Consider the following 23,112-nt stretch of genomic DNA (forward strand, 5'->3'; position numbering starts at 1 on the left):
GGGGGCGCACCTTCAGGCTGTGTACTCCTTTACTTCGGGTTTGGCTGGGTTGGTCCTCTGCTTGTCCGACCAGCCCTTCTTGAACCCTCCTGGAGGAGTCTTGCCTTTCCCGGGAGTACCAGCCGGGCGCCCTTTATGGGCGGTAAAGAAAGGTCCTCGCTTGTTGCGAGGTCCCTTAGCTTTTGCAGCCTGTGGCAAAAAAGTGCTCTTGCCCCCAGTGGCATCCTTAATGATTTCATCTAGGTTGGCCCCAAATAGACGATTCCCCTGAAAAGGGAGATTGGTCAAGGTCTTTTTGGAACCTAGGTCAGCTGACCAGCATTTTAACCACAGCACACGTCTGAGGATCACTGCTAACTTAGATGCATGCCCTAACAAGGGAGTAGTGTCCAAGGCTGCGTCACAGATAAACCGTAGCCCTTGTATGATCTGTTCCATCAAATCAGATGTCTCCTGGGGAATATCTTTTCCCCTAAGATCTTGGCGTACCATTTTCGCCCATTCCGTAAGTGTCTGGGAAACTAGACCAATAACAATTACTGGTCTAAATGCTGACCCTATCAGAGAAAAGATAGTGCGGGACTCTGCTTCTATCTTTCGATCCACCGGATCCCTAAAGGACGAAGTGTCCTCCACTGGAATAACCGTGGCTTTATTCAGCCTGGAAATAGGCGGATCCACGACTGGTGGTACCGTCCATTTCTTAATGATGGATTCCTCAAACGGATAGCGTCTAGCAATACGCTTGGAAATAGTAAAGGTACGTTTAGAATGCTCCCATTCTCCTTTAATCTGATTACCAAAACATTTAGGTACAGGAAAAGCCTTCGCCGTCTTGATGGGCTTATTAGTCCCAAAAGGCCTCTCTGTTTCAGTTGCCTCTGCCGGTAAAGCCTCAAGTTTTAAGGTTTCTTGCACTGCCACAACTAGTGCGTCCACCAATGCTTCTTCCTGAATTATAGCAAGAGAAGAAGCGTCCTCCTCACTGTCTGAGGGGGCTTTACCTGGGATAAGAGCCCTTGCAGAGGAACCTGCAACTGCCGTGACCATCTCTGAATCTGAGTCAGAGGTGTCAGATAGTATAGGGGTAGGCGGGGGTCGCTTCCTTGACCCCCGTCCCTGACAGGCCGCCTCCACCCGAGCCACCATAGACTCCAAAATTGCTGTAAATGACTCTATACTCTGTGCACCGGCGGGTCCCGAGGCCCCCTCGAGGGAAACAGGTGGGGGAATATGTGTGGCAGGGTCCATAATAACTCCAGTTACTTCCTGGATAATATAATTCAAAAGTAAAGAAAAAAACTTTTTTTTTTTTTTCTTTTCTGACCCCCAGCGCCACAAAAAGCCCCTTAGTGTTACCTGCTAGGGATCCCTATCGATCGAGAGAGAGAGAGATAGACCCCCAGGCTCACCACTTGATGCTCAGAGTTAAACTGCAACAGCTTACAGCGCTGTCTTGACAAACAGGAAGTCTTTTGGCTGGCTGCCCAGGAAGAAAGGAGGCGGCTCCGCCCCTCTGCACGCCTTCCGGCGCCTCCCCCAAGCTCCACGAGGTGTAGGATCACCTCAAACATGGCCGCCCCCATGCTGGAGGCACGAGGCTACGCCAAAATGGCGGCTCGTGCGATCCAGCAAAAAAAATGGCGGCGGCCTATACTGAATAGCGGTGTGCTGCAGGGCACACAACACTCTCTCTGCATGGGGATATGGCGTGGTTGGCGGTACCGGCCCTGGCGGACCGCATGGTCGTTCGGGAGGCCTGCTAATAGCTGGAGATCTGATTTGGAAGGCAGTCTACATGTCCGTGGCTTCTGACTGGTAGGTAGCTTATACTTAACCCATAAGATTCCCAGAATGCCACAGATTACATCTTTTAAACATGTATACAATAGATTGTTAGCTCCCAAACCAAGCCTCCTGGCTTTTGCACACATAAAATCACACTCAAAGTAGGAGGATTTGTGACATGTTATAGGATAGAAAGGACTCTTTCTTACCATACAGAGAGGGGCCCGCGTTCACCACAAAACCCGTCAGGGAAAAAGGGGGAACATACTACTCACCATACCGGAACCAGGCGGGCACCAACTCCTGACAGTACCCCTCTCCACCGGGGCGGGAGGGCTGTCGACCGATACGAACGCCGTGACTCATGGTCTTTGGCGTTTCAGCGAGACGTTTAACTCGCGGGTTCAGTCCTTTTAATGGGACTTTGTCGCGGCCGACCCAGCGCGGAGCTATGGCCTGCACGCGCTCGTAGGCTGAACTGGGGTGACCACCGGATCTCAACATCCAGCCCGTCGCCCAGTTCAGCTTTCTTGCTTGAAGATCTCACAGGAACACTGGAGAAAAAAAGCTGTCTAAAAATCCTTTAAGAAAAAAATTCTTGCCAGGACCTTAAGATCCCAGCAAGGTATCTAGGTCCTTACTCCTAACTAGACAGAAAATAACTGAGTTGCTGAGGCAGAGAGAGAGAGGATATACCCTCTGGGACTGCCCCTAGGGTGTGGCCAGAGCTTTTTAATTTCCTGTCTAGTCCTGCTCCTGTGGAGGCAACATAACCCGAAGGTGGTGTATCACCGAGGACTACGTCTGTCAATGAGCGCTAGAGAAAATACCTTTTGGTCATTTCAAAAATTCAGACCTGTCCTGTGCACACTTCCTGTGTCATCTCAAGGAGAGTAATTAGCGCTCCTAGTTTTTTTTTTGGACAACAGAACAATTACTTTCTATGTTCTGGAGATGGGAGAGTGAGAGGGTTTAAAGCGGTTGTATCTTCGACGAAAAAAAAAAAAAAACCAAGCCCTGCAGGACAAAGGCATAATGAGCTAGTATGCATCGCATACTAGCTCATTATGAAAATACTTACCTTAAAATGAAGCCCTTAAAACGAAGCCCTGACACGGTCGCTCGGACACCGCTGAGGGAGCTGTCATATTCCCTCGGCGTTTCTTCCTGGTTCTGCGGCTCTGGCGCTGTGAGTGGCCGGAGCCCCGATGACGTCACTGAAGTAAACTTTCCGGCAAGGACCTTCAGAGTGCATGCGCCGCTGGTTTCAGCGACTGCATGCAGGGCGAATATCTCCTAAACCGTGCAGGTATAGGAGATATTAATTATACCTACAGGTAAGCCTTATATTATAGGCTTACCTGTAGGTAAAAGGTAAAAAGCGATGATACTTTCGCTTTAAGTAGTTAGGACCAACAACACTCTACAAAAATGCTGCGTGTTCTCAGCCAAGAACAGAACTAAAGAGTTGAGTGCATTTCTGTGCCTGACATACAGTACACTTTAAATACAACTGAGATTCTGAAGCCTCTGCATTAGAAAATATTCAGCTAACCTGAAACAACAACTACAAAAAACGGATTGGTCCAAGCATCCCAGTATATCCTACAATTAAAGATATATTTTAATACCTGGGCAGATTGACCTCCATCACCTCTGGTGGAAGTGTCTGCATTAGCTTCACCATGGCAAAAGCTATAGGGACACGGACCACTTCCTCTTCATTCACAGCTTTGTTTTTCACCAGCTTATGCTCTTCTTCTCTCTTTACCTGCCCACACAAAGAATAAAATATACATGAACAGATACATTTCTGAAATTGTAACGGAAGCTTTTAACAATGTCTTAAACACAAGGAAGAGATTAAAAAAACATAATAACTACCGTAGTTAACATTTTATTTAATCAAAAAGTGACAAGTTTTAAATGAATTTAAAAAAAACACTTCTTTCTTTTATAGTAAGAAGAATGTTCTAGGCTGTGATGACTGTTAAGTCACTATGGCATGCCTTTTTTTTTTCTTTAACTAAATAGTTCATAGTTCTTTAATATAAAAGCTGCTGCAATATACCAATATAATATCTGCGTTACATTGGGTCTGCCAGTCTTCTCACAGAAATATACATTTCAATTCTACTAAGGAATTAGCATTAAAAGAGAAGTAAAGCCGTAAAGCCAAAAAATGTTTGACTATATGTCTCATTTTGGTCACATGATTACATTTACTAAAGTCAGTTGATGGTGGGCTATTACCCGCTAGCAGCAGAAAGGAAAGAGCCAAGCCTTTGTTAAAAGGCTGTCTGATTGACAGCTGGCTCTACCTCTTAATGTGTGGCTGAAAGTCAGAACCAGCAGCACCCATCCTCTCCCCCTGTCACTCCAGTCAGCACTGGAGCAGCACAGAGTGGAGCCGGAAACCCAACAGAGGCATCTCTGGATGAAGAGACTGATAGAGCTGCCCGATCAGCAGTCACATGATCCATGTGCTATCAGTCTTACAGCCTGGAATAGCTGCAGAGGAACAGATGTACAGTATCCCACAAAAGCGAGTACAGCCCTCACATTTTTGTAAATATTTTATTATATCTTTTCATGTGACACTGAAGAAAAGACACTTTGGTACAATGCAAAGTAGTGAGTGTACAGCTTGTATAACAGTGTAAATTTGCTGTCCTCTCCAAATAACTCAACATATGACCATTAATGTCTAAACCGCTGGCAACAAAAGTGAGTACACCCCTAAGTTAAAATGTCTAAATTGGGCCCAATTAGCCATTTTTCCTCCCCGGTGTCATGTGACTCGTTAGTGTTACAAGGTCTCAGGTGTGAAAGGGGAGCAGGTGTGTTAAACTTGGTGTTATCTCTTTCACTCTCTCATACTGGTCACTGGAAGTTCAACATGGCACCTCATGGCAAAGAACTCTCTGGGGATCTGAAAAAAAGAAACGTTGCTCTACATAAAGATGGTCTTGGCCAGAGGTCTTCAAACTATGGCCCTCCAGTTGTTCAGGAACTACAATTCCCATCATGCCTAGTCATGGTTGTGAATGTCAGAGTTTTACAATGCCTCATGGGATGTGTAGTTCGGCAACAGCTGGAGGGCCGTAGTTTGAGGATCCCTGGTCTAGGCTATAAGAAGACTCCAAAGACCTTAAAACTGAGCTGCAGCACGATGGGCAAGACCATACAGGGGGGTAAACAGGACAGGTTTCACTCAGAACAGGCCTTGCCAGGGTCAACCAAAGAGGTTGAGTGCACATGTTTAGCGTCATATCCAGAGGTTGTCTTTGAGAAATAGATGCATGAGTGCTACAGGCATTGCTGCAGAGGTTGAAGGGGTGGGGGGTCAGCCTGTCAGTGCTCAGACCATACACCGCACCCTGCATCAAATTGGTCTGCCAGAAGTTAAGCCTCTTCTAAAGATGATACACAAGAAAGCCTGCAAACAGTTTGCTGAAGACAAGCAGACTAAGGACATGGATTACTGGAACCTGTCCTGTGGTCTGATAAGACCAAGGTAAACCTATTTGGTTTAGATGCTGTCAAGCGTGTGTGGCGACAACCATGTGAGGAGTACAAAGACAAGTATGTATTGCCTACAGTCAAGCACGGTGGTGGGAGTGTGATGGTCTGGGGCTGCATGAGTGCTACCGGCACTGGGGAGCTACAGTTCATTGAGGGAACCATGAATGCCAACATGTACTGCGACATACTGAAGCAGAGCATGATCCTCTCCCTTCGGGGACTGGGGCGAAGGGCAGTATTCCAACATGATAACAACCCGAAATACACCTCCAAGACGATCAACTGCCTTGCTAAAGAAGCTGAGGGTAAAGGTGATGGAATGGCCAAGCAGGTCTCCAGACCTAAACCCTATTGAGCATCTGTGGGGCATCATCAAACGGAAGGTGGAGGAGCACAAGGTCTCTAACATCCACCAGCTGTGATGTCGTCATGGAGGAGTGGAAGAGGACTTCAGTGGCAACCTGTGAAGCTCTGGTGAACTCCATACCGAAGAGGGTTAAGGCAGCGCTGGAAAATAATGGTGGCCACACAAAATATTGACACTTTGGGCCCAATTTGGACATTTTCACTTAGGGGTGTACTCACTTTTGTTGCCAGCAGTTTAGACATTAATGGTTGTGTGTTGAGTTATTTTTAGGGGACAGCAAATGTACACCGTTATACAAGCTGTACACTCACTACTTTACATTGTAGCAAATATTGCTATTGCTTTCTTCAGTGTTGTCACATGAAAAGATATATTAAAATATTTACTAAAATGTGAGGGGTGTACTCACTTTTGTGAGATAGTTAAGTACGTATGTATATTTTGTATGACCCCAAACTTCCTCTTTAATTCACAAAACCACATTTTACAAAGGTTCCTTATTTTTTGTCATAGCAATTTTTCACATCAAAATGTTCAAGTCACAAGAATAAATGTCTTATAGTTGTGCGTTTATTGTTTCTTCACAGTAAACGAGCATTTAGCATTTGAAAGTCTATATTTTTCTTATCCTAATCTATTTAACTTATAAGTCTTTAAGATTTTGGGCTTGAATTTTAAGCAGAGAATACCAACCTTGGCATCTAGGCACCTCTGCAACTTAGGTAGGATGTTGCCATTCACTGTGTCCTGAATGTGTTTTATTAGAGATGTCAACTCTTCCTTGTTTTTTGGGAGGGAGTTTGATGCTATTTTTTGTTTTAAACTATTATCAGCTTTTCCAGATGGGTCTTGATTGGTGGAATTCTCATTGTCTTGAGTATCCATCGGCTCATCCTCTGGATCTAAATCCATCACTTCATCCTCCATATTTTCCTCAGCATTCTTTGTACCTTTAGAACAATAAAGGACAGTTGCGTAAAGACTAGTACACACTAGTATTCTTATTTCGTTCAACCCAGCAGGGCTGAATGAAAAAAAAAAACTGACAGCCCTGGAGGAGCGACTGTCCTAAAAGTGCAATGTTAGTACAGCGATTTCCCCTGCTGTGTTATTGTGTTCTGACAGATGGGGCAGCTCCCCCACCAGAACACTCCGGTCAGCGCTCTCAGACATGGTCTCTCGCTTTTGACTCCAATCTGTACATTGCCATCTATTCAAAGAAATAGATGCTGACTACAGTGTCCTGTGTATAATCAACCTCCAAACAACCAGCTAAAAAGAAATATTTTTTTTGATTATTTTTTTTAGATATGCTGTGTGAATGGGAACATACAACAAACATATAGTAGGGAGTTCTCATAAATGACTGCCTGAAAACTACATCTTAAGGCAGCCCAATAATTCTGCATGAATAGCAGGTAAAGTAGGTAAATCCCATAAATGCATTTTTTTTTTTGCTGTTTAGATGGAGTTGGCCTTGGACCAAAAAAAGGAATACATTTGTACATGCAGACATATTTACAGCTCAGCTCAAAACTTTTTATTATGTGTTGGATAATGCAGTAAAGAATTTGAATATCTGTCAGAATTTAATGGACGCTTCTGTCCCTAGTGGAATAATTTACCTTCACTTCCTATCAGGATACAAAACATATCTGAGGGGACATACTGTGTATCTATGTAGTGTCCTGCTACATTTGGTAGAGGATTTTACTTCTCCAGGGGAGTCAATTCCCTAGCTCATCTCCCTCCCTCCTTGCACAGCATAGCCTCTAATTACACTCTGTTCTGACCCACCCCTCAACTTATCCCCCCCCCTCCACGCCCAACTTTGTATGTAAAGTAAAGGGGGAAACTAATATAGAGTGTCACTTGAGTGGGGGCTCTTGATATCAATTCCAAGATTAACTAGATGGACTTGTGTCTTTTATCAACCAGACTAACTATGTATCTCTGTTGGTGCCTAGCAGCAGTCTCGTGGCTTTTGGATGTCTACACAAGAAGGGGTGTTTACAGGTAAAAAGCATGCATAAAGTACCTAAAAGCAGCCAAAAATATCAGTCTTTGCTGCAATATTCACTTTTAATCTAGTTATTGACTCTCCCCCAGTACTTTTTTCTTCTTCTACATGTCCTCAGTCTGATGGCCAGTATCACTCAACCCACTTCGAGCTGAGATCATCCTGGATCTACCCCAACCTGTTACTGGACAGTGTAAGAAGAAGTAGCACAGTGATGAGCTCATCTCTGTTACTCTGATTCCTCTCCCTATCAGCATGAACTAGTTGGCTGCTTGTGAGGTTTCTTCTTCTCATACTATGGCTCTGCTGTACAGGGACTGCAAAATGCTGACACCAGGTCAAATTCAGGTACTTACAATGATTTCTTTAAAAGTTTTATTAGCATGCAGTTCTTTATTCTAGACAGCACCAAAATCCAACTGCTTCAAAAGGAGGATACAAGACTTGTCTACTCACTTTCACTATTCTTTGCTTCTTGAAGATGCTTCTCCAGGGTGGCATAATCAAAGTGGAATGCATCAAGTACAGTCACCAGCATTCTATTCAAACAGGAGAAAAATGACTTTGTATATAAAAATGCGTGCAGTTTTACAATATAGCTAGGTTGGCAAATGTATTCTCCTGCAGATAGGAGATTTAACCTAGGTGTTGGCCACCATGCAGTTATCTGTGCACTGATTGCAGTATCCAGCAAATGAAGTACGGTAGCTGCCAAGACATTGGAAATTTTAATTTCTTGTAGCTAGGAAATATGACAATGTAGCTCCAACCTTACAATAGTACTAGACTTTGTTTACAATAATGAACCTGATATCTCGTATGCTTCTCACACTATATGTTTTTGATTTGAACCATTCATTATACACATATTTTCTTCCTAACATTTACCAAAATTTGCTTTACTTCAAGATAGTCATCAAAAGAGATATGTTTGACCATCCCAAAGATTTGTACTTGTACACTGCCAAGAGCAACATGCTCTTTTTACAGACAACTGAATGCAGGTCCTCAGTTACTTGTGATTGCAGATTATATGTACCATTATGAGGCAAATGTTTCCTAAAGCAGGTCAGCCATCAGTGAAGTAACAAAGCTGGGTCTACTCTGCCTACACCTCCTAAGGTTTGCCAGGACTGGAAGCAATAGCAGCGCAGTAGCCCCATTTTTGGTTACAAGTGTACTATGGTAGTTTAGGGTCCCTTCATGTAACACCAAAGAACCACCAAAAGAAGAATAGATTTTTTTTATTTTTTTTTGCTTAAACTAGAAGACCCCATACATTTTTAATAGTGTACGGTACTTAGACTGACTCTACTTCAGGCTTTTATTGCTATGTCCCCATTAGAGAGATTTCATTCTCTAAATTTTATTCCATTTACCATTATCGCTGAGAGTAAACGTGAAAAAAAAAAAAAATACACAAATTCTGTGTTGACAGCAGAACAGGAATATAGGGAAATCTTACAAAGGGGGCACTATTTCTGTTGACAACCAGAGATATACAAAGTTTGGAGGGATTTCCTTTCACTTCCTGTTTTGACTGTGGGACAGGAAGTAAAAGAAAATCTCCCCAAAGGAACAAAGATGGCAAAAAAAAACTTACACCGAGGGATTTAATTCTTACTAACGGCAAAATGAAAAAAAAAAAAACCTTTACTTCTACCCTATAGCCAGTAGCTATTACAAATCAACACACTATAAATATTTCTAAAAAAAAATAATTTCTGAATAAATACTCATTTAAAGACCAACTGCAAGATGGCAAAAAAATAACAAAACATATATAATACATATTAACATTTTCTGTATCCATGCGTGCATAGAATGATAAAATTCAACAGTTTTGCTGAATGATTATAAGCAGCATATGCCCTTATTTTTGGTTCCAGGAAAAGCAGAACACGGCATACAAGTTCATACTGTGACATAAAGAAGTCAAATCGTAATAGAAAAGAAAAAATGATTTACTATAGACAGTACCTGACGCCCAGTTTTTGATCGACTTGCCCCGTCTGAAGCACATGAATAAAATGTTTTAATTGATACATGTAGGCAGACCAAGGGAGATGTTTACATACTGATCCTATCATTTCCACTGCTGCATTTACCATATTTTCATGCTGAAAGGGAAGGGAGAACATTTTCACAGATGGCTTGACACCAGTTAACAGCACAATTAATATGTCAGATATTTTCTTTAAAATACTCAGGAACAAAAAAATAAATAAAATACACAAACATATATACAGTGGGTACGGAAAGTATTCAGACCCCCTTAAATTTTTCACTTTTTGTTATATTGCAGCCATTTGCTAAAATCATTTAAGTTCATTCTTCTTCCTCATGAATGTACACATAGCACCCCATACTGACAGAAAAAAACAGAATTGTTGACATTGTTGCAGATTTATTAAAAAAGAAAAACTGAAATATCACATGGTCCTAAGTATTCAGACCCTTTGCTCAGTATTTAGTAGAAGCCCCCTTTTGATCTAATACAGCCAGGAGTCTTTTTGGGAAAGATGCAACAAGTCTTTCACACCTGGATTTGGGGATTCTCTGCCATTCCTCCTTGCAGATCCTCTCCAGTTCTGTCAGGTTGGATGGTAAACGTTGGTGGACAGCCATTTTTAGGTCTCTCCAGAGATGCTCAATTGGGTTTAAGTCAGGGCTCTGGCTGGGCCATTCAAGAACAGTCACGGAGTTGTTGTGAAGCCACTCCTTTGTTATTTTAGCTGTGTGCTTAGGGTCATTGTCTTGTTGGAAGGTAAACCTTCGGCCCAGTCTGAGGTCCAGAGCACTCTGGAGAAGGTTTTTGTCCAGGATATCCCTGTACTTGGCCGCATTCATCTTTCCCTCTATTGCAACCAGTCATCCTGTCCCTGCAGCTGAAAAACACCCCCACAGCATGATGCTGCCACCACCATGCTTCACTGTTGGGACTGTATTGGACAGGTGATGAGCAGTGCCTGGTTTTCTCCACACATACCGCTTAGAATTAAGGCCAAAAAGTTCTATTTTGGTCTTATCAGGCCAGAGAATCTTATTTCTCACCATCTTGGAGTCCTTCAGGTGTATTTTAGCAAACTCCATGCGGGCTTTCATGTGTCTTACACTGAGGAGAGGCTTCCGTCGGGCCACTCTGCCATAAAGCCCCGAATGGTGGAGGGCTGCAGTGATGGTTGACTTTCTACAACTTTCTCCCATTTCCTGACTGCATCTCTGGAGCTCAGCCACAGTGATCTTTGGGTTCTTCTTTACCTCTCTCACCAAGGCTCTTCTCCCCCGATAGCTCAGTTTGGCCGGACGGCCAGCTCTAGGAAGGGTTCTGGTCGTCCCAAACGTCTTCCATTTGAGGATTATGGAGGCCACTGTGCTCTTAGGAACATTAAGTGCAGCAGAAATCTTTTTGTAACCTTGGCCAGATCTGTGCCTTGCCACAATTCTGTCTCTGAGCTCTTCAGGCAGTTCCTTTGACCTCATGATTCTCATTTGCTCTGACATGCATTGTGATCTGGAAGGTCTTATATAGACAGGTGTGTGGCTTTCCTAATCAAGTCCAATTAGTATAATTTAAACACAGCTGGACTCAAATGAAGGTGTAGAACCATCTCAAGGATGATCAGAAGAAATGGAAAGCATCTGAGTTAAATATATGAGTGTCACAGCAAAGGGTCTGAATACTTAGGACCATGTGATATTTCAGTTTTTCTTTTTTAATAAATCTGCAACAATGTCAACAATTCTGTGTTTTTCTGTCAGTATGTGGTGCTATGTGTACATTCATGAGGAAGAAGAATGAACTTAAATGATTTTAGCAAATGGCTGCAATATAACAAAGAGTGAAAAATTTAAGGGGGTCTGAATACTTTCCGTACCCACTGTATATATATATATATATATATATATATATATATATACACACAGTATATTATTTAAGCTTGGTAAATATGAAATATTGGATATTAAAGGCTAAGTTCACCTTTTGGGGGGAAAAAAATAATTTATGGACATTTTTTGGCAAATAAGAAATTGTGCATTTACAATCCCAATTCCATATAAGTTAGAATGCTGTGTAAAATCGACATAAAAACAGAATGCAGTTATCTGAAAATCTTGACCTGAATTTTCCACAGATAAAATTGCTTGTTTTCCTTTGGATACTTTGCAGAATATGAGACACAGACTGGGAGGACCCTAAAGAGGCATAGTAACTTAGGTAGTAATGTCATCTTGATGACAGCAATTCGGTCAAACCAAAAGAGATAAAATGTGATCCAAGTGGAGAATAATGACTTCAGTTTCTGAAGAAGGGAGGGAGAATTTGCTTTGTACAGAGAGTAATACAAGTGTGTACCCCTAGGTAGAGAAGGTTGGAGGTTTCCCATTGAAAGTTAAATATTTGCTTAATTTTAAAGGGAAAGATCATATATATATATATATATATATATATATATATATATATATATATATATATATATATAATAAAATCAGATTTAAATCAATAATTTAAAAACAAAACAACTTAAAAATAATGAAAATAAAATTGAGTCCAAAATATTAGAGTTCCCATTGAAAGTCAAACAACTGATCTGTTATCTGGGGTACAAGTATCCAATGCAACCTACCTTGAGCATTTTTTCATCAAATATAGTGCTGGTGGCATATGGCATAATATAATTCTGGAGGGATTTTGAAGAGAGCACCATATTTCCTTCTGTGATATGTTTGGCCAATTTCCGCAATGCCCTGGCTCTCCTGTGGATCTAAGGAAATAAACATACCAACATTACTCTTTCAATAGCTAGGCATCACTTGTCTTGGTTTTTTTTTTCACAAAGATCACATCCACTGCAGAAAATACATCCATAGATTATAATTACCTGGATGTGTTTCATGTTCTCAAAGAAGTCCATCTCAGGATCATTGTAATCTGTGAGCTGAACCAAGTCTGAGAACTCAGGATGCTCTGGGAAGGTCCGTATCAAATTGGAAAGTAAAGTAGTATAGTCTTGCTGAACACTCTGTAAATAAAGAGAAAGCTTATTAGTCATTAATACTTAAGGCTATGTTGTTGTCATGTGGTCTTCTGCATTTCGCAAGAGTTCAGGAACCAGTATATCCAAACCAGGAGCCAGCAGGAATTTTCCTAGGAGCCAGCTACTGTCCAATGAAAGTATCTCATTGGGCAGATAAGGGGGTGGCATTTGGTGGAACATATCTATTATGTAAAGGAAAATGGATGTTCAAAGCTTGGGATATTTTTTTTATAACCTAACCCCACTTTAAACTTCTCCACAACTTTATCCCTGACCTGTCTGGTGTGTTCCTTGGCCTTCATTATGCTGTTTGTTTACTAAGGTTCGCAAACAAACCTTTAGAACAGCTGTATTAATACTAAGATTAAATTACACACAGGTGGACTCTATTTACCAATTAGGTGACTACTGAAGGCAATCGTTCCACTAGAATTTAGTTAGGGGTATCAGAGTAAAGGGGCGGAATACAAATGCAAGCCACACTTTTCAAATAATTATTTGTAAAAATATTTTGAAAACCATTTATCATTTTTCTTTCCACTTCACGCTTATGAGCCACTTTTTGTTGGTCTATAACATAAAATCCCAATACATTTACGTTTTTGGTTGTAACATGACAAAATGTGGAAAATTTCAGGGGGGGTGAATACTTTTTGAAGACACTGTAGTTTAGTTGTGACCTAAATAATTTGTTTTTAAAGATCCTACTTAGGACTTGCTCAAAAATATAGTAGTTCTTATAATGCATATAACTTTCCTGCATCCCTATAATAATAAATACACCCAACCCCCCCCCCCCTCCCCCCCCAACCACAATACTGTCCTATTATGCATCGTTCTGCATTGTGTCTCTGTGTGTAGGCAGCCACCTTAGCAAAAGTAAGTTTCATCATCTCAGAGCTCAGTAGTGGCATAATCAAATCTCACTCCACATCTTGTGGGACATGCAGCCAAGTGCTATCACACTGCAGATATACACCTATGAGGCTGTAGGGCACAATAGTTTCTAGGCATGCTCGCATATCAGGAAGTGCTATTTTTCATGAGTAATTAAAGACAAACATGTTTTCAGGGTTCTGTCTAGGCACAATTACCATACTGTATCTTCTGTTCCCTGTAACAGTAAATTTTACTTCACAAGTTTAGGTCCACTTAAAAACTTGCTATTTTACTTTTCCTGGGTAGCAGTACTTCAAGTGTGCCTTTGGTTTACCATACCTCCACTTTACTTCTGAGCCCACTTTTCATGCTTTCTAGCAGGGTACGTTGTATGATCTCGCGATATTCTGCCTCACTGTGTTTCACTGTTGCCAGAAGTTTCATAATACTAGACAGACAAAAGCCTGCATTGTCACTCAGGGACATATCACCAAGCTGAAACAAAAAACATTTTAATTTTGTTATATTGTCATACTTGCAACACAGAACATGTTATGAACTATAGACGATAATTTTAGTGCAGCTGCACAAGTGCAAATAAAGAGATCAATTTTCCTAGTGGCATGGGAAAGAAGGTGCTTTTTAATGTCCTACTGCAGCTGCTTAAGACTTTGATATTAATTCTGGCCGGCACTGTATAGAGTAAAATTGTTACATTTAAGTATCGCAGAAAATTAAAACCATAGCTCTACTACCTGCATGTCTATGCATAATCATTGGTAGGGTAATGGCCCGTACACACGATCCGAAAATCGGACAGATTGTTCGTTTTTTTTTTTTTGCATGCTAGTCGCATATTGAAAATGGAGAGGTTACTAAATGTACGAAAATTCTCATACTACAGGATAAAAATTCTGAAGTAATGTGTTGTAGTTTATTTGTATTGTATTTTCGGATGAACGAAAATCGTATGATCGTATCGTACAAGAAAAATTTTCATGCTTGTCCGATCGGATAATATATCGGATGAACTGTCGTGATGGGCTCTCGAAAGCTCTGTGCCAACGATCCGATTATCGTACGAATGCTTCGAAATCTGTATTTTTCATTCGATTTTTGGATTGTGTGTACGGGTCATTAGACTTGGAGCAAAAGGGCATAGTTTGTCGTATCAATGTCTGATAATTGGTAAAGTCTATTTGGGACAGAGCTTGCAAAGACTTGCTTTTAAAATGCAAATTGATTTCCCAATTTTCTCAGACATTTCAGATGTTCTACTGGCCTAGTAATTAACCATTAACCAATTTTGCATACAAAAAAGCTTTGTTCCTCAACTCCCATGTTACCTTTCTGAAATTATGGCAACCCTAGGTAGACTGGTGTAAAAACGATAACTCTGATTTAAGATGACTACTTTTGGTGTCTCTTTGTGCGATTATATTTTTTATTATTATACTGCTAATTTACAGCAACTTATTGGCTGTATAGTACAGTTCTCTTTTCTCTATATCTTTTGCACTGCCTTTGGCAATTGCAGCCTTATATTTGTTTGTACTTTGGTATACAAAAAAAAAAATCTATAAAAATGTATAAAAATAAAATTAAAATTGATAGGGGTATTTGTAATGAATTATGCTAAAATCAGATGATCATAAAAATATGATCAAAAAAATAATATAGAAAAATAGTAGACACTCACATGGATGGTGTAGAAACAGTTGTGCATAAGTGGAAGAATATAGTTCATATCGACTGTCTTCATCTCTTTAATAAAAGAAGTTGCTTTTTGGAAAGCTGTCAGTCTCACATCAAAGTGGATATCATCCAAATGCCTTTGATCATATGCGTTTAACTGTAGGGAAAAACACAAGGTGATTAAAGTTTACTTTGCCTAAATTAAGATAATGGTTCAAAAACTATGAAATATCACAAACCTTAACAGCAACATCAGTGATATACTCTAAATCAGGAGCTAATTCAGACAGGACCTGAAACAAACAAAAACATTAGTAGCAATAGTGCAACAATTACATACAGTCTTTTCCTGCAAGTAAGTGACTGTATGGGCACATTGATTAAACACATACTGTACCTGAAAGCCCCCACTCTCTACCTATCATTCCCACTGGGAACTGGAATTGGGAGGTCGGCTGGACAAGGAGGACTGGCAGCATATATGACAGCTGCTCTGTCAAAATGCTCTCGCAATGTTTTAATTTTGGAAAATGCCTATACGGTGTTTTACAGATGGTACTATACCCCTGCCAGACTGGCAAAATTTATACCAACATATTCGCCCCTGTGTTTTCGGATTTGCGCTCATGATGGAACTATGGCCCATATTTGGTGGTCCTGCCCTAAGGTGTGTAGACTATGGATCAGGGTCTATGCTTTACTCTGTAACATTTTCCATGTAACCTTGAAACGGGACCCATTTGAGGCACTTCTGTGCAAACCTATAGCCGACTTATCCCGTCGGCAGCATCAATTGGCCCAGCATCTGTTTACTGCTACGAAACTGACAATAGCCTGGTCCTGGAAGACTCCGTTGCTTAGATTTGAGGCAGTCAAAAACCATATGAATGATATTCTGACCAATGAAAAACTGACTGCTATAGTCACCGATTCACATGACAAATTTCTCAAGGTATGGGATCCCTGGATTTCGTGTGTCACACCATCTAGATTTCAGGTCACACTCCTCTCCATTTAACTGCCCCCTCCGTATGCCCGCCCCACAGGGCCTCCCACCCCTCCCCCCTTCCTCTCTTCCCTGCTTCCTCTCCTTGTTTCCTCCCTCTTTCGCTTGCTTCTTCTTCTTCCTTTCTTTCTTTCCCCCTCTCTTTTCTCTTCTCTATGTTTAATCTGCTTTGATACTTCTTTTACTTTGAACTATATGAACATGTCTACTCATAATCAGTGGAACTTTCTTTAATGCTGAAAAGCTGTGGTTTTTGCTATATGTCACTGGGGGACTTTTAGTCTCCGCTTTATTGTTTCTATTTACGAGTTTAAGCTCATTTTTGGTGTCCGTTTTTGGCTTACGCCCAATGTTTATGTTATTCTTCTGATGCTACCTGTTTATATGTTCCATTTTTCGCATTGTACTTACACACATGGACCTGTTGTATGTCTATGACTTTTATTTAATAAAAACTTTTGTACACAAAATACATACTGTACCTGAAATGTTGTGCAAAGTGTCTGCCGGGAGAGCTTGTTCTGGGTCACAGCAAATAATTTGCCCAATGGCTTCAAGAAACTTGTAGGGTTCACAGACTGTCTCAGTAGATTTTGTACTGTTTCCAATATGTCAACCTCTGTGTCCTATATTAATAACACCAAAGAATTGTATCTTACAACTTTTTTTTAATATTTTTGTACTTTGTAAAACATACACATATGCACGACTGTTGTGCTTAAATGAAAACCTAAAGCAAGATAATATTGAAACAACCATTGCTGACCCCATCTTCCTGAAAACTCTAGTCACCCAACTGTTCTTCTGTTCTGATGGTGTCAATGTTTTCTGGGGTGCAACAAGGATGCAGATCAGCACTTCTGACTTCACTTTCTAAAGTGCATGGTTGCCTGGAGTCAGTAAAAAGAGGTACTGAAGCCAGAGACAGTCAGGCAACTACCATTCTCAGAAGATCAGCAACAGCAGTCCACAGGTTAACGTAAAACTGAAATCCTTATGAAGCAAAGCTACATTTTGTTTTAAAGAGGAAGTAAACCCTCCTATGTAACTTGTACCTATAGGTAAGCTTATGATAAGGCTTACCTATAGGTACTGTAAATATCTCCTAAACATGTACCGTTTAGGAGATATTTACCTTACATGCAGCCAGTGACGTCACTGGCGCATGCGCTCTGAAGGAAAGGCCGCTCGTGCCGTTCCTTCAGAGCTCCGTGACGTGACCTTCGGCTCCCGCGCGTGTGTGACGTCACCGCGGCTCCGGCCAATCAGATGGCCGGATGCCGCGATCCCGGAAGACGGGCGACTAGACACGTCGCCCGTCATACAGGTGAGCGGACGGCACGGCGGGGGCTCGTTCTAAGGTATTTCGATGTGATGCATACTAGCTCATTATGTGTTTCTCTTGCAGCTTGCAAAAAGAAAAAAACATTTTTTTGGGGGTTTACAACCTCTTTAATATGTTGTAACCATTCTACAAACACTGACTAAAATAGGTTGTGTGTGACTGGGCTGTTTGATGACCAACAACCACAGCCTATAGTTCATAAAAAGCTTAAGGCCCCTATCACACAGGCGGATCTGAAAGGATGCCCTATGCATCTCTATGGTGCATCGGATGTCAGTGGAGACATGTCCGCTGACATCCAATACGTCAAATCTGGGAGGGATGGAAATCCTATTTTCCATCCGTCCAGCGGATCAGATGAGAATGGACAGGTGGTCCGCTCTCATCCGATTCCCCCATAGAGAACAGAGCTGCCATCCGCCTGCTCAGCGGGGGATCAATCCCCCGCTGAGAAAAACGGAGTCCGCCGACGGACTCTACAGTGTGAAAGGGGCCTTAGAGTAAAACAAACCCTGTGTGATTCCATCTCATTTCAACAAATAAAGTAAACCTTACCTCAGCTATGTTACTCTTATGTAAATAGGATATGAGTAGTCCAATGAGCACATTGCTCTGTTCTTTGTCCTGAATAAACTTGCTAATCCTGAAAATCAAGAAGAATAAACACATATTATTATGATTAGAAATAATAAAGGAATATTATTCTTTCCTTTATAAAGGTTTTCCAGTATTAGTGTCCAATAAAGAACAGCTGTGCTAAATGCTATGCGCATTTTAACCACTTGACCTCTGGAAGATTTACCCCCTTCATGACCAGGCCTTTTTTGCGATATGGCACTGCGTTACTTTAACTGACAATTACGCGGTCATGCAACGCTTTACCCAAACAAAATTTGTCCAATATTCCCACAAATAGAACTTTTTTTTGGTGGTATTTGATCACCACTGCGTTTATTTTTTGCGCTTTAAAAAAAAAAATCACTTTCTGCTATAAAACATATTCACTAAATTTAAAAAATCTAATTTCTTCATAAATTTAGGCCAACATGTATTCTGCTACATGTTTTTGGTAAAAAAATCCCAATAGGTATATATTGATTGGTTTACGCAAACATTATAGCATCTACAAACTTTGTGATATATACTAGATTTTGTATTTATTTATTTTTTTTATACTAGTAATGGCGGCAAATCAGCAACTTATAGCGAGACTTGAATATTGCGGTGGACAATCTGACATTTTTGACACTTTGCGGGAATCAGTAACACCAATACAGCGATCAGTGCTAAAAATATGCACTGTCACTGTATTAATGACACTGGCTGGGAAGAGGTAAACATCTAGGGCGATCTATGGGTTAACTGTGTGCCTAGCCAGTGTTTACTATGTGTGCTGCTTTTACTAGGGGAAGAAATGGATATAGGCAGAGCTTCGTTCTGAGTCTCTGACCAATGACCGTCAGGTGCCGGCAGACATTGAGTGCCCGGGACCTGCAGACCGGCTTTTGCTGTGAACAATCACCGCCTACAGGCAAAAGTGTGGGATCACACACACATATATATAGATAGATAGATAGATAGATAGATAGATAGATAGATAGATAGATAGATAGATAGATAGATAGATAGATAGATAGATAGATAGATAGATAGATAGAAAAACTGCTAAAGGGCGGTCAGCAAGTGGTTAAGAAGAACCAGTCAAATATATCCATGTGTCATAATTAACAACGGAGACAAAATACGGGAACTTTTTGGAGCTTATCATTAAAATTGACAAACTTCCAATCAACACCTTTGTATCTTGGGAGCCCCTGGATATCAAGCACATAACCAAAATCAGGCAGAAAACAAACCTGTGCATGATTTTAAAATCAACATCCTGCCTTTCCATTTAACAGTTTAATATGAAAACCTCTACAGGCCACAGAGGGACAGTTCAATATCAAGGGTGATTGAGGCTTAGCTTCAAAATTGGTAGACTGGAGGCATCTTAAATAGCAAACGCTGGATCCTTCGGTGTACAGAGAATATTTACCCTTTTCTCTCTGTGACACTACCGCCTTTGAAAGGTCCTGGCCTCCTGTACAGATTAAGGCTATTTCACCCTTTCCATTAAAATTGATAAAACAGCCATTGCAATTACCAGAAGACACCAAAGGGGCCTGCACTGTAACAGTATTAATAATCTGGTCACACACAAATGTACCCGACAGGGTCACATAACACATTGCTCCTTATGGTCGAAGTTGCATATCCTGTTTAAAGCAGCCACTGGGAGGAACATGCAAACACTGCATTTTTTGCCCAGAATTGCCTGAACCCGGGCAATCTGCAAATAGTGACCGTAAGCATAAAGGAAGGTCCACTGAAACATGAATGCCCCTCTATAGGTCAAATAAGGTGCACACACTAATTAGTGAGATGTTAGCTTTGCTAGCTTGATTTATGTAAATGAAGATTTTTGTATTTATTTTTTACTAAAACAACCTCACTCTCAGATTTTTTTTTTATACAATATTTTTTTTTTTTTTTTTAAGATTTTCATTACAAAGAGATACAAAAAAGAAGAAAGAAAAGAACAGGGTTTAGGTATACAGTAGAACCTTTATGTGCATTAAGTACACTTAATGACATGATTATAGCTCTTGGTATAGCTCTTATAGCATTGCTATAAAAAATATTAAGACAGCATTGCAAGCATGCATTTAGGAAATTGAATACCATGGTTAGATGAAGAAAAAAAAAGAAAGAAAAAAAAAAAGGTTTGAAATAGGAAAAAAAAAAAGAAGGGAAGAAGAAAAAGTAGGCCTGTTGGCGAGGTGTCCAATACTATATAAAAAGGTGGCGTTCCTGGGGGTTTTGAGGAAAGGAATTTTAAGATTGTAGAGTTGCAAAAGATAATTTAATTAAATAACCTTATGAGAATGGAAGAACTATCTGTGCAGTTACACGACCAACATTCTAATTTCTAGGACACATGGCTCTCCTGGATTATCTTTTATGAATAACCCTTATATTCTTGTTATAGAAGTAATACGCTGGGATTTTCAATATCTCTGAATTACCGCCCTGGCAGCCACTAAAAAGAAATTAAAAATCCCCTTCTTAACGCTTGAACCAAGTTCTGGGAGCATGGATAATAATGCTATTTGGGGGTTTGGGGCACTGTGTCTGGGGCATAGGTATTATATAATTTAAAGACATGGTCTCAGAATGGGCACAAAATGGGGCAATTCCACCATATGTGTTACATGTTGTGTAAATGGGATAAACATTGCCAACATTGATCGGATGCACTTGGAAATATTTTATGTAATATCCAAGGACAATAGTACCATCTTTATAGTCTTTATGACTTTATAGTTTCGCTCCTGTACTTTACTCGCAATAAAAAAATTTGAGTCAATATACAAGATTTACAATCTGCTTCCTCCATGAAAGTAACTTCTAGCTCCCTTTGTTATTCCATAAAACTAAGGTTTGTCAGAAAAAATCTTGGTTAGGAGGTGGTTATAAAGAAAAGAAACAGTATGCGTGGGGGGGAGGGGGGGTGAAGGCAAGTTGCATGCATAAAGATTTAAAGGCAGTAGGAGGATGATGGGGGTCACCTCTTGCTTTTAGTGAATTATAAAAGTCATGGAGTTGGAAATACAATACCCACCTACTTAAATGACAGGGTAAAAACTCATGCAGTTGTGTCTATGGTTTTTAGACTGGCTGAGTCAGTAACATCAGTCATTAAAAAAATGAGTTTTCGAAGTAAAAAAAAGAAGCCGCCTTTAACCATTTCCCACCTGTAGGACGTCATATGATGTCCTTGGGTTGAAGTAGTGATATCTGGATGATGCTTGCAGCTACAAGCATTATTCAAATATCTTTGTTTTCAGCCGACGATTCCCTGTAATGTAAAAGCCAATCTAGCGGCTATTCAGCCGCTGAATTGCTTTTACAGGCAGCAGGAGGGGATGTCCCCCTCCTGCTGCCCTCTGGTGCCTTTTGGGGTTCTTCTGTGCGATCGGGAACCCAGATTAACGATCGGGCGGTGATGTCAGATTATCATAGAGCTGGCCGTGGACCAGATGGTCCCTGGCCATCTCTATGACCCTGGGAGGCTGGAAGTGAAATCATACTGTGTTTTGTTTTTTAATTCATTAAAGTGTATTTTCCCCAAAAAAATTGTGTTTGAAAAACATTGCAATGATCGCCATTTTATTCACTAAGGTCTCTGCTAAAAATATATATATAATGTTTGGGGGTTCTTAGTAATTTTCTAGCAAAAAAAAAAAAATTGAGTAGAGGAATGCCGGAATTGGCCCGGTATGGAAGTGAGAATTTCAGATTACCAATAAGTCATATTAATGGACGAAGAAGATAATAGGGGAATACTAATTTGACGGTCCCAAATTTTAAGAGTTGATAAGACACAGAGTGGTATAGAATTTGCTTGAGAGCGTGCTCTCCCTGATTCTGCACTCTCAGATTTTCATTTGGTGGAACGGTAGAACAGAATTCTGACTTACTTTGAAAGGATATTGAGTTCCTTGCTAACGTGGGTACTATATTTCTTCTTGCGCATCTTCTCTGAATTCAGCATGCTTCTACTCAGATACTCGAGAATTGCAGGGACATGTGCTAACACCAGCTTCACACCAATGCTTGGAGACTCTGAAAGCGATCAAAGATGAATATATTAACATAAAAAAGGTTATAGTATATGCTCAGTGAAAAGAACCCTTTTGCTTCTTACCTTCATTATTATTGGGGGCGTCAGCAATAGCACAATCATTTACCACTAAGGGGGAAAGACTTTCTGACTCTTCATAGTCTGAAGTGTTGAGCAGATTAGCAGCTACATCTATAACAACACTTGATGTTGACTCAGATAACCCTTTTTTGGCAAGAAGGGCAAATGTATTAGCCAAGACATCATATTCTGGCTCTCCGGGTTTTTGTTTAGCAAGTAAAGGAAAATATCTGTAAACAAAGCAAACCACATGCATATTTCTAATATTACTAAAAGATTGTTATAGACACAAGGAGGAATTATATTTCCTTATTATACCATGCATTTTTTTTTTTTTTTTTACAAAATCAGTGATAAAATAGGTGAATTAAAGGAAAGATCACCTAGCATTTTGACTCCAAGTATGGATAAGCTTGAGCACAAGTGAAGGAGAATGTTGACTTTCCAAAGCCAATCTGCTGATCTGTAAAAGAGAAAATAAAGTTATTTTCCTCTGCCTTATAAGTTAAGCTAACCCATTTGAAGGTGGTAAAAAGAGATTACAATGAAAAAATTTTGCAAACAAAAAATGATTTATTTATAATTCAGTACTTTAAAAGAAAACTGGATACATTACTGATTGGTGCAGTTTGGCATCCTTATAGGTTCACTTAGTTATAAAATGAAAAATGTTTCCAATCTAAGAACAAAAAGTAGCAATT

At 40.4% G+C, this 23,112-nt stretch overlaps 1 protein-coding gene across 1 annotated transcript in view; it reads right to left on the reverse strand.

The window, feature by feature from the left end:
• UTP20 (UTP20 small subunit processome component) overlaps positions 1-23,112 on the reverse strand; it is a 159,469-nt gene that overhangs the window by 57,330 nt on the left and 79,027 nt on the right. Inside the window, exons 29-42 of the mRNA XM_082254752.1 lie at positions 22,795-22,874; positions 22,415-22,641; positions 22,188-22,332; positions 18,220-18,307; positions 16,802-16,945; positions 15,553-15,606; positions 15,318-15,470; positions 13,958-14,113; positions 12,584-12,724; positions 12,329-12,466; positions 9,681-9,820; positions 8,157-8,239; positions 6,374-6,630; positions 3,420-3,559 (exon numbers count right to left, since the gene is read on the reverse strand). Of these exons, the coding sequence (XP_082110878.1) occupies positions 3,420-3,559; positions 6,374-6,630; positions 8,157-8,239; positions 9,681-9,820; positions 12,329-12,466; positions 12,584-12,724; positions 13,958-14,113; positions 15,318-15,470; positions 15,553-15,606; positions 16,802-16,945; positions 18,220-18,307; positions 22,188-22,332; positions 22,415-22,641; positions 22,795-22,874 (1,946 nt within the window). The remainder of the gene's footprint in view (positions 1-3,419; positions 3,560-6,373; positions 6,631-8,156; positions 8,240-9,680; positions 9,821-12,328; positions 12,467-12,583; positions 12,725-13,957; positions 14,114-15,317; positions 15,471-15,552; positions 15,607-16,801; positions 16,946-18,219; positions 18,308-22,187; positions 22,333-22,414; positions 22,642-22,794; positions 22,875-23,112) is intronic.

The sequence above is a fragment of the Pelophylax lessonae genome, assembly GCF_965119305.1.
Source record: "Pelophylax lessonae genome assembly, chromosome: 4".
Lineage (NCBI taxonomy): Eukaryota > Metazoa > Chordata > Amphibia > Anura > Ranidae > Pelophylax > Pelophylax lessonae.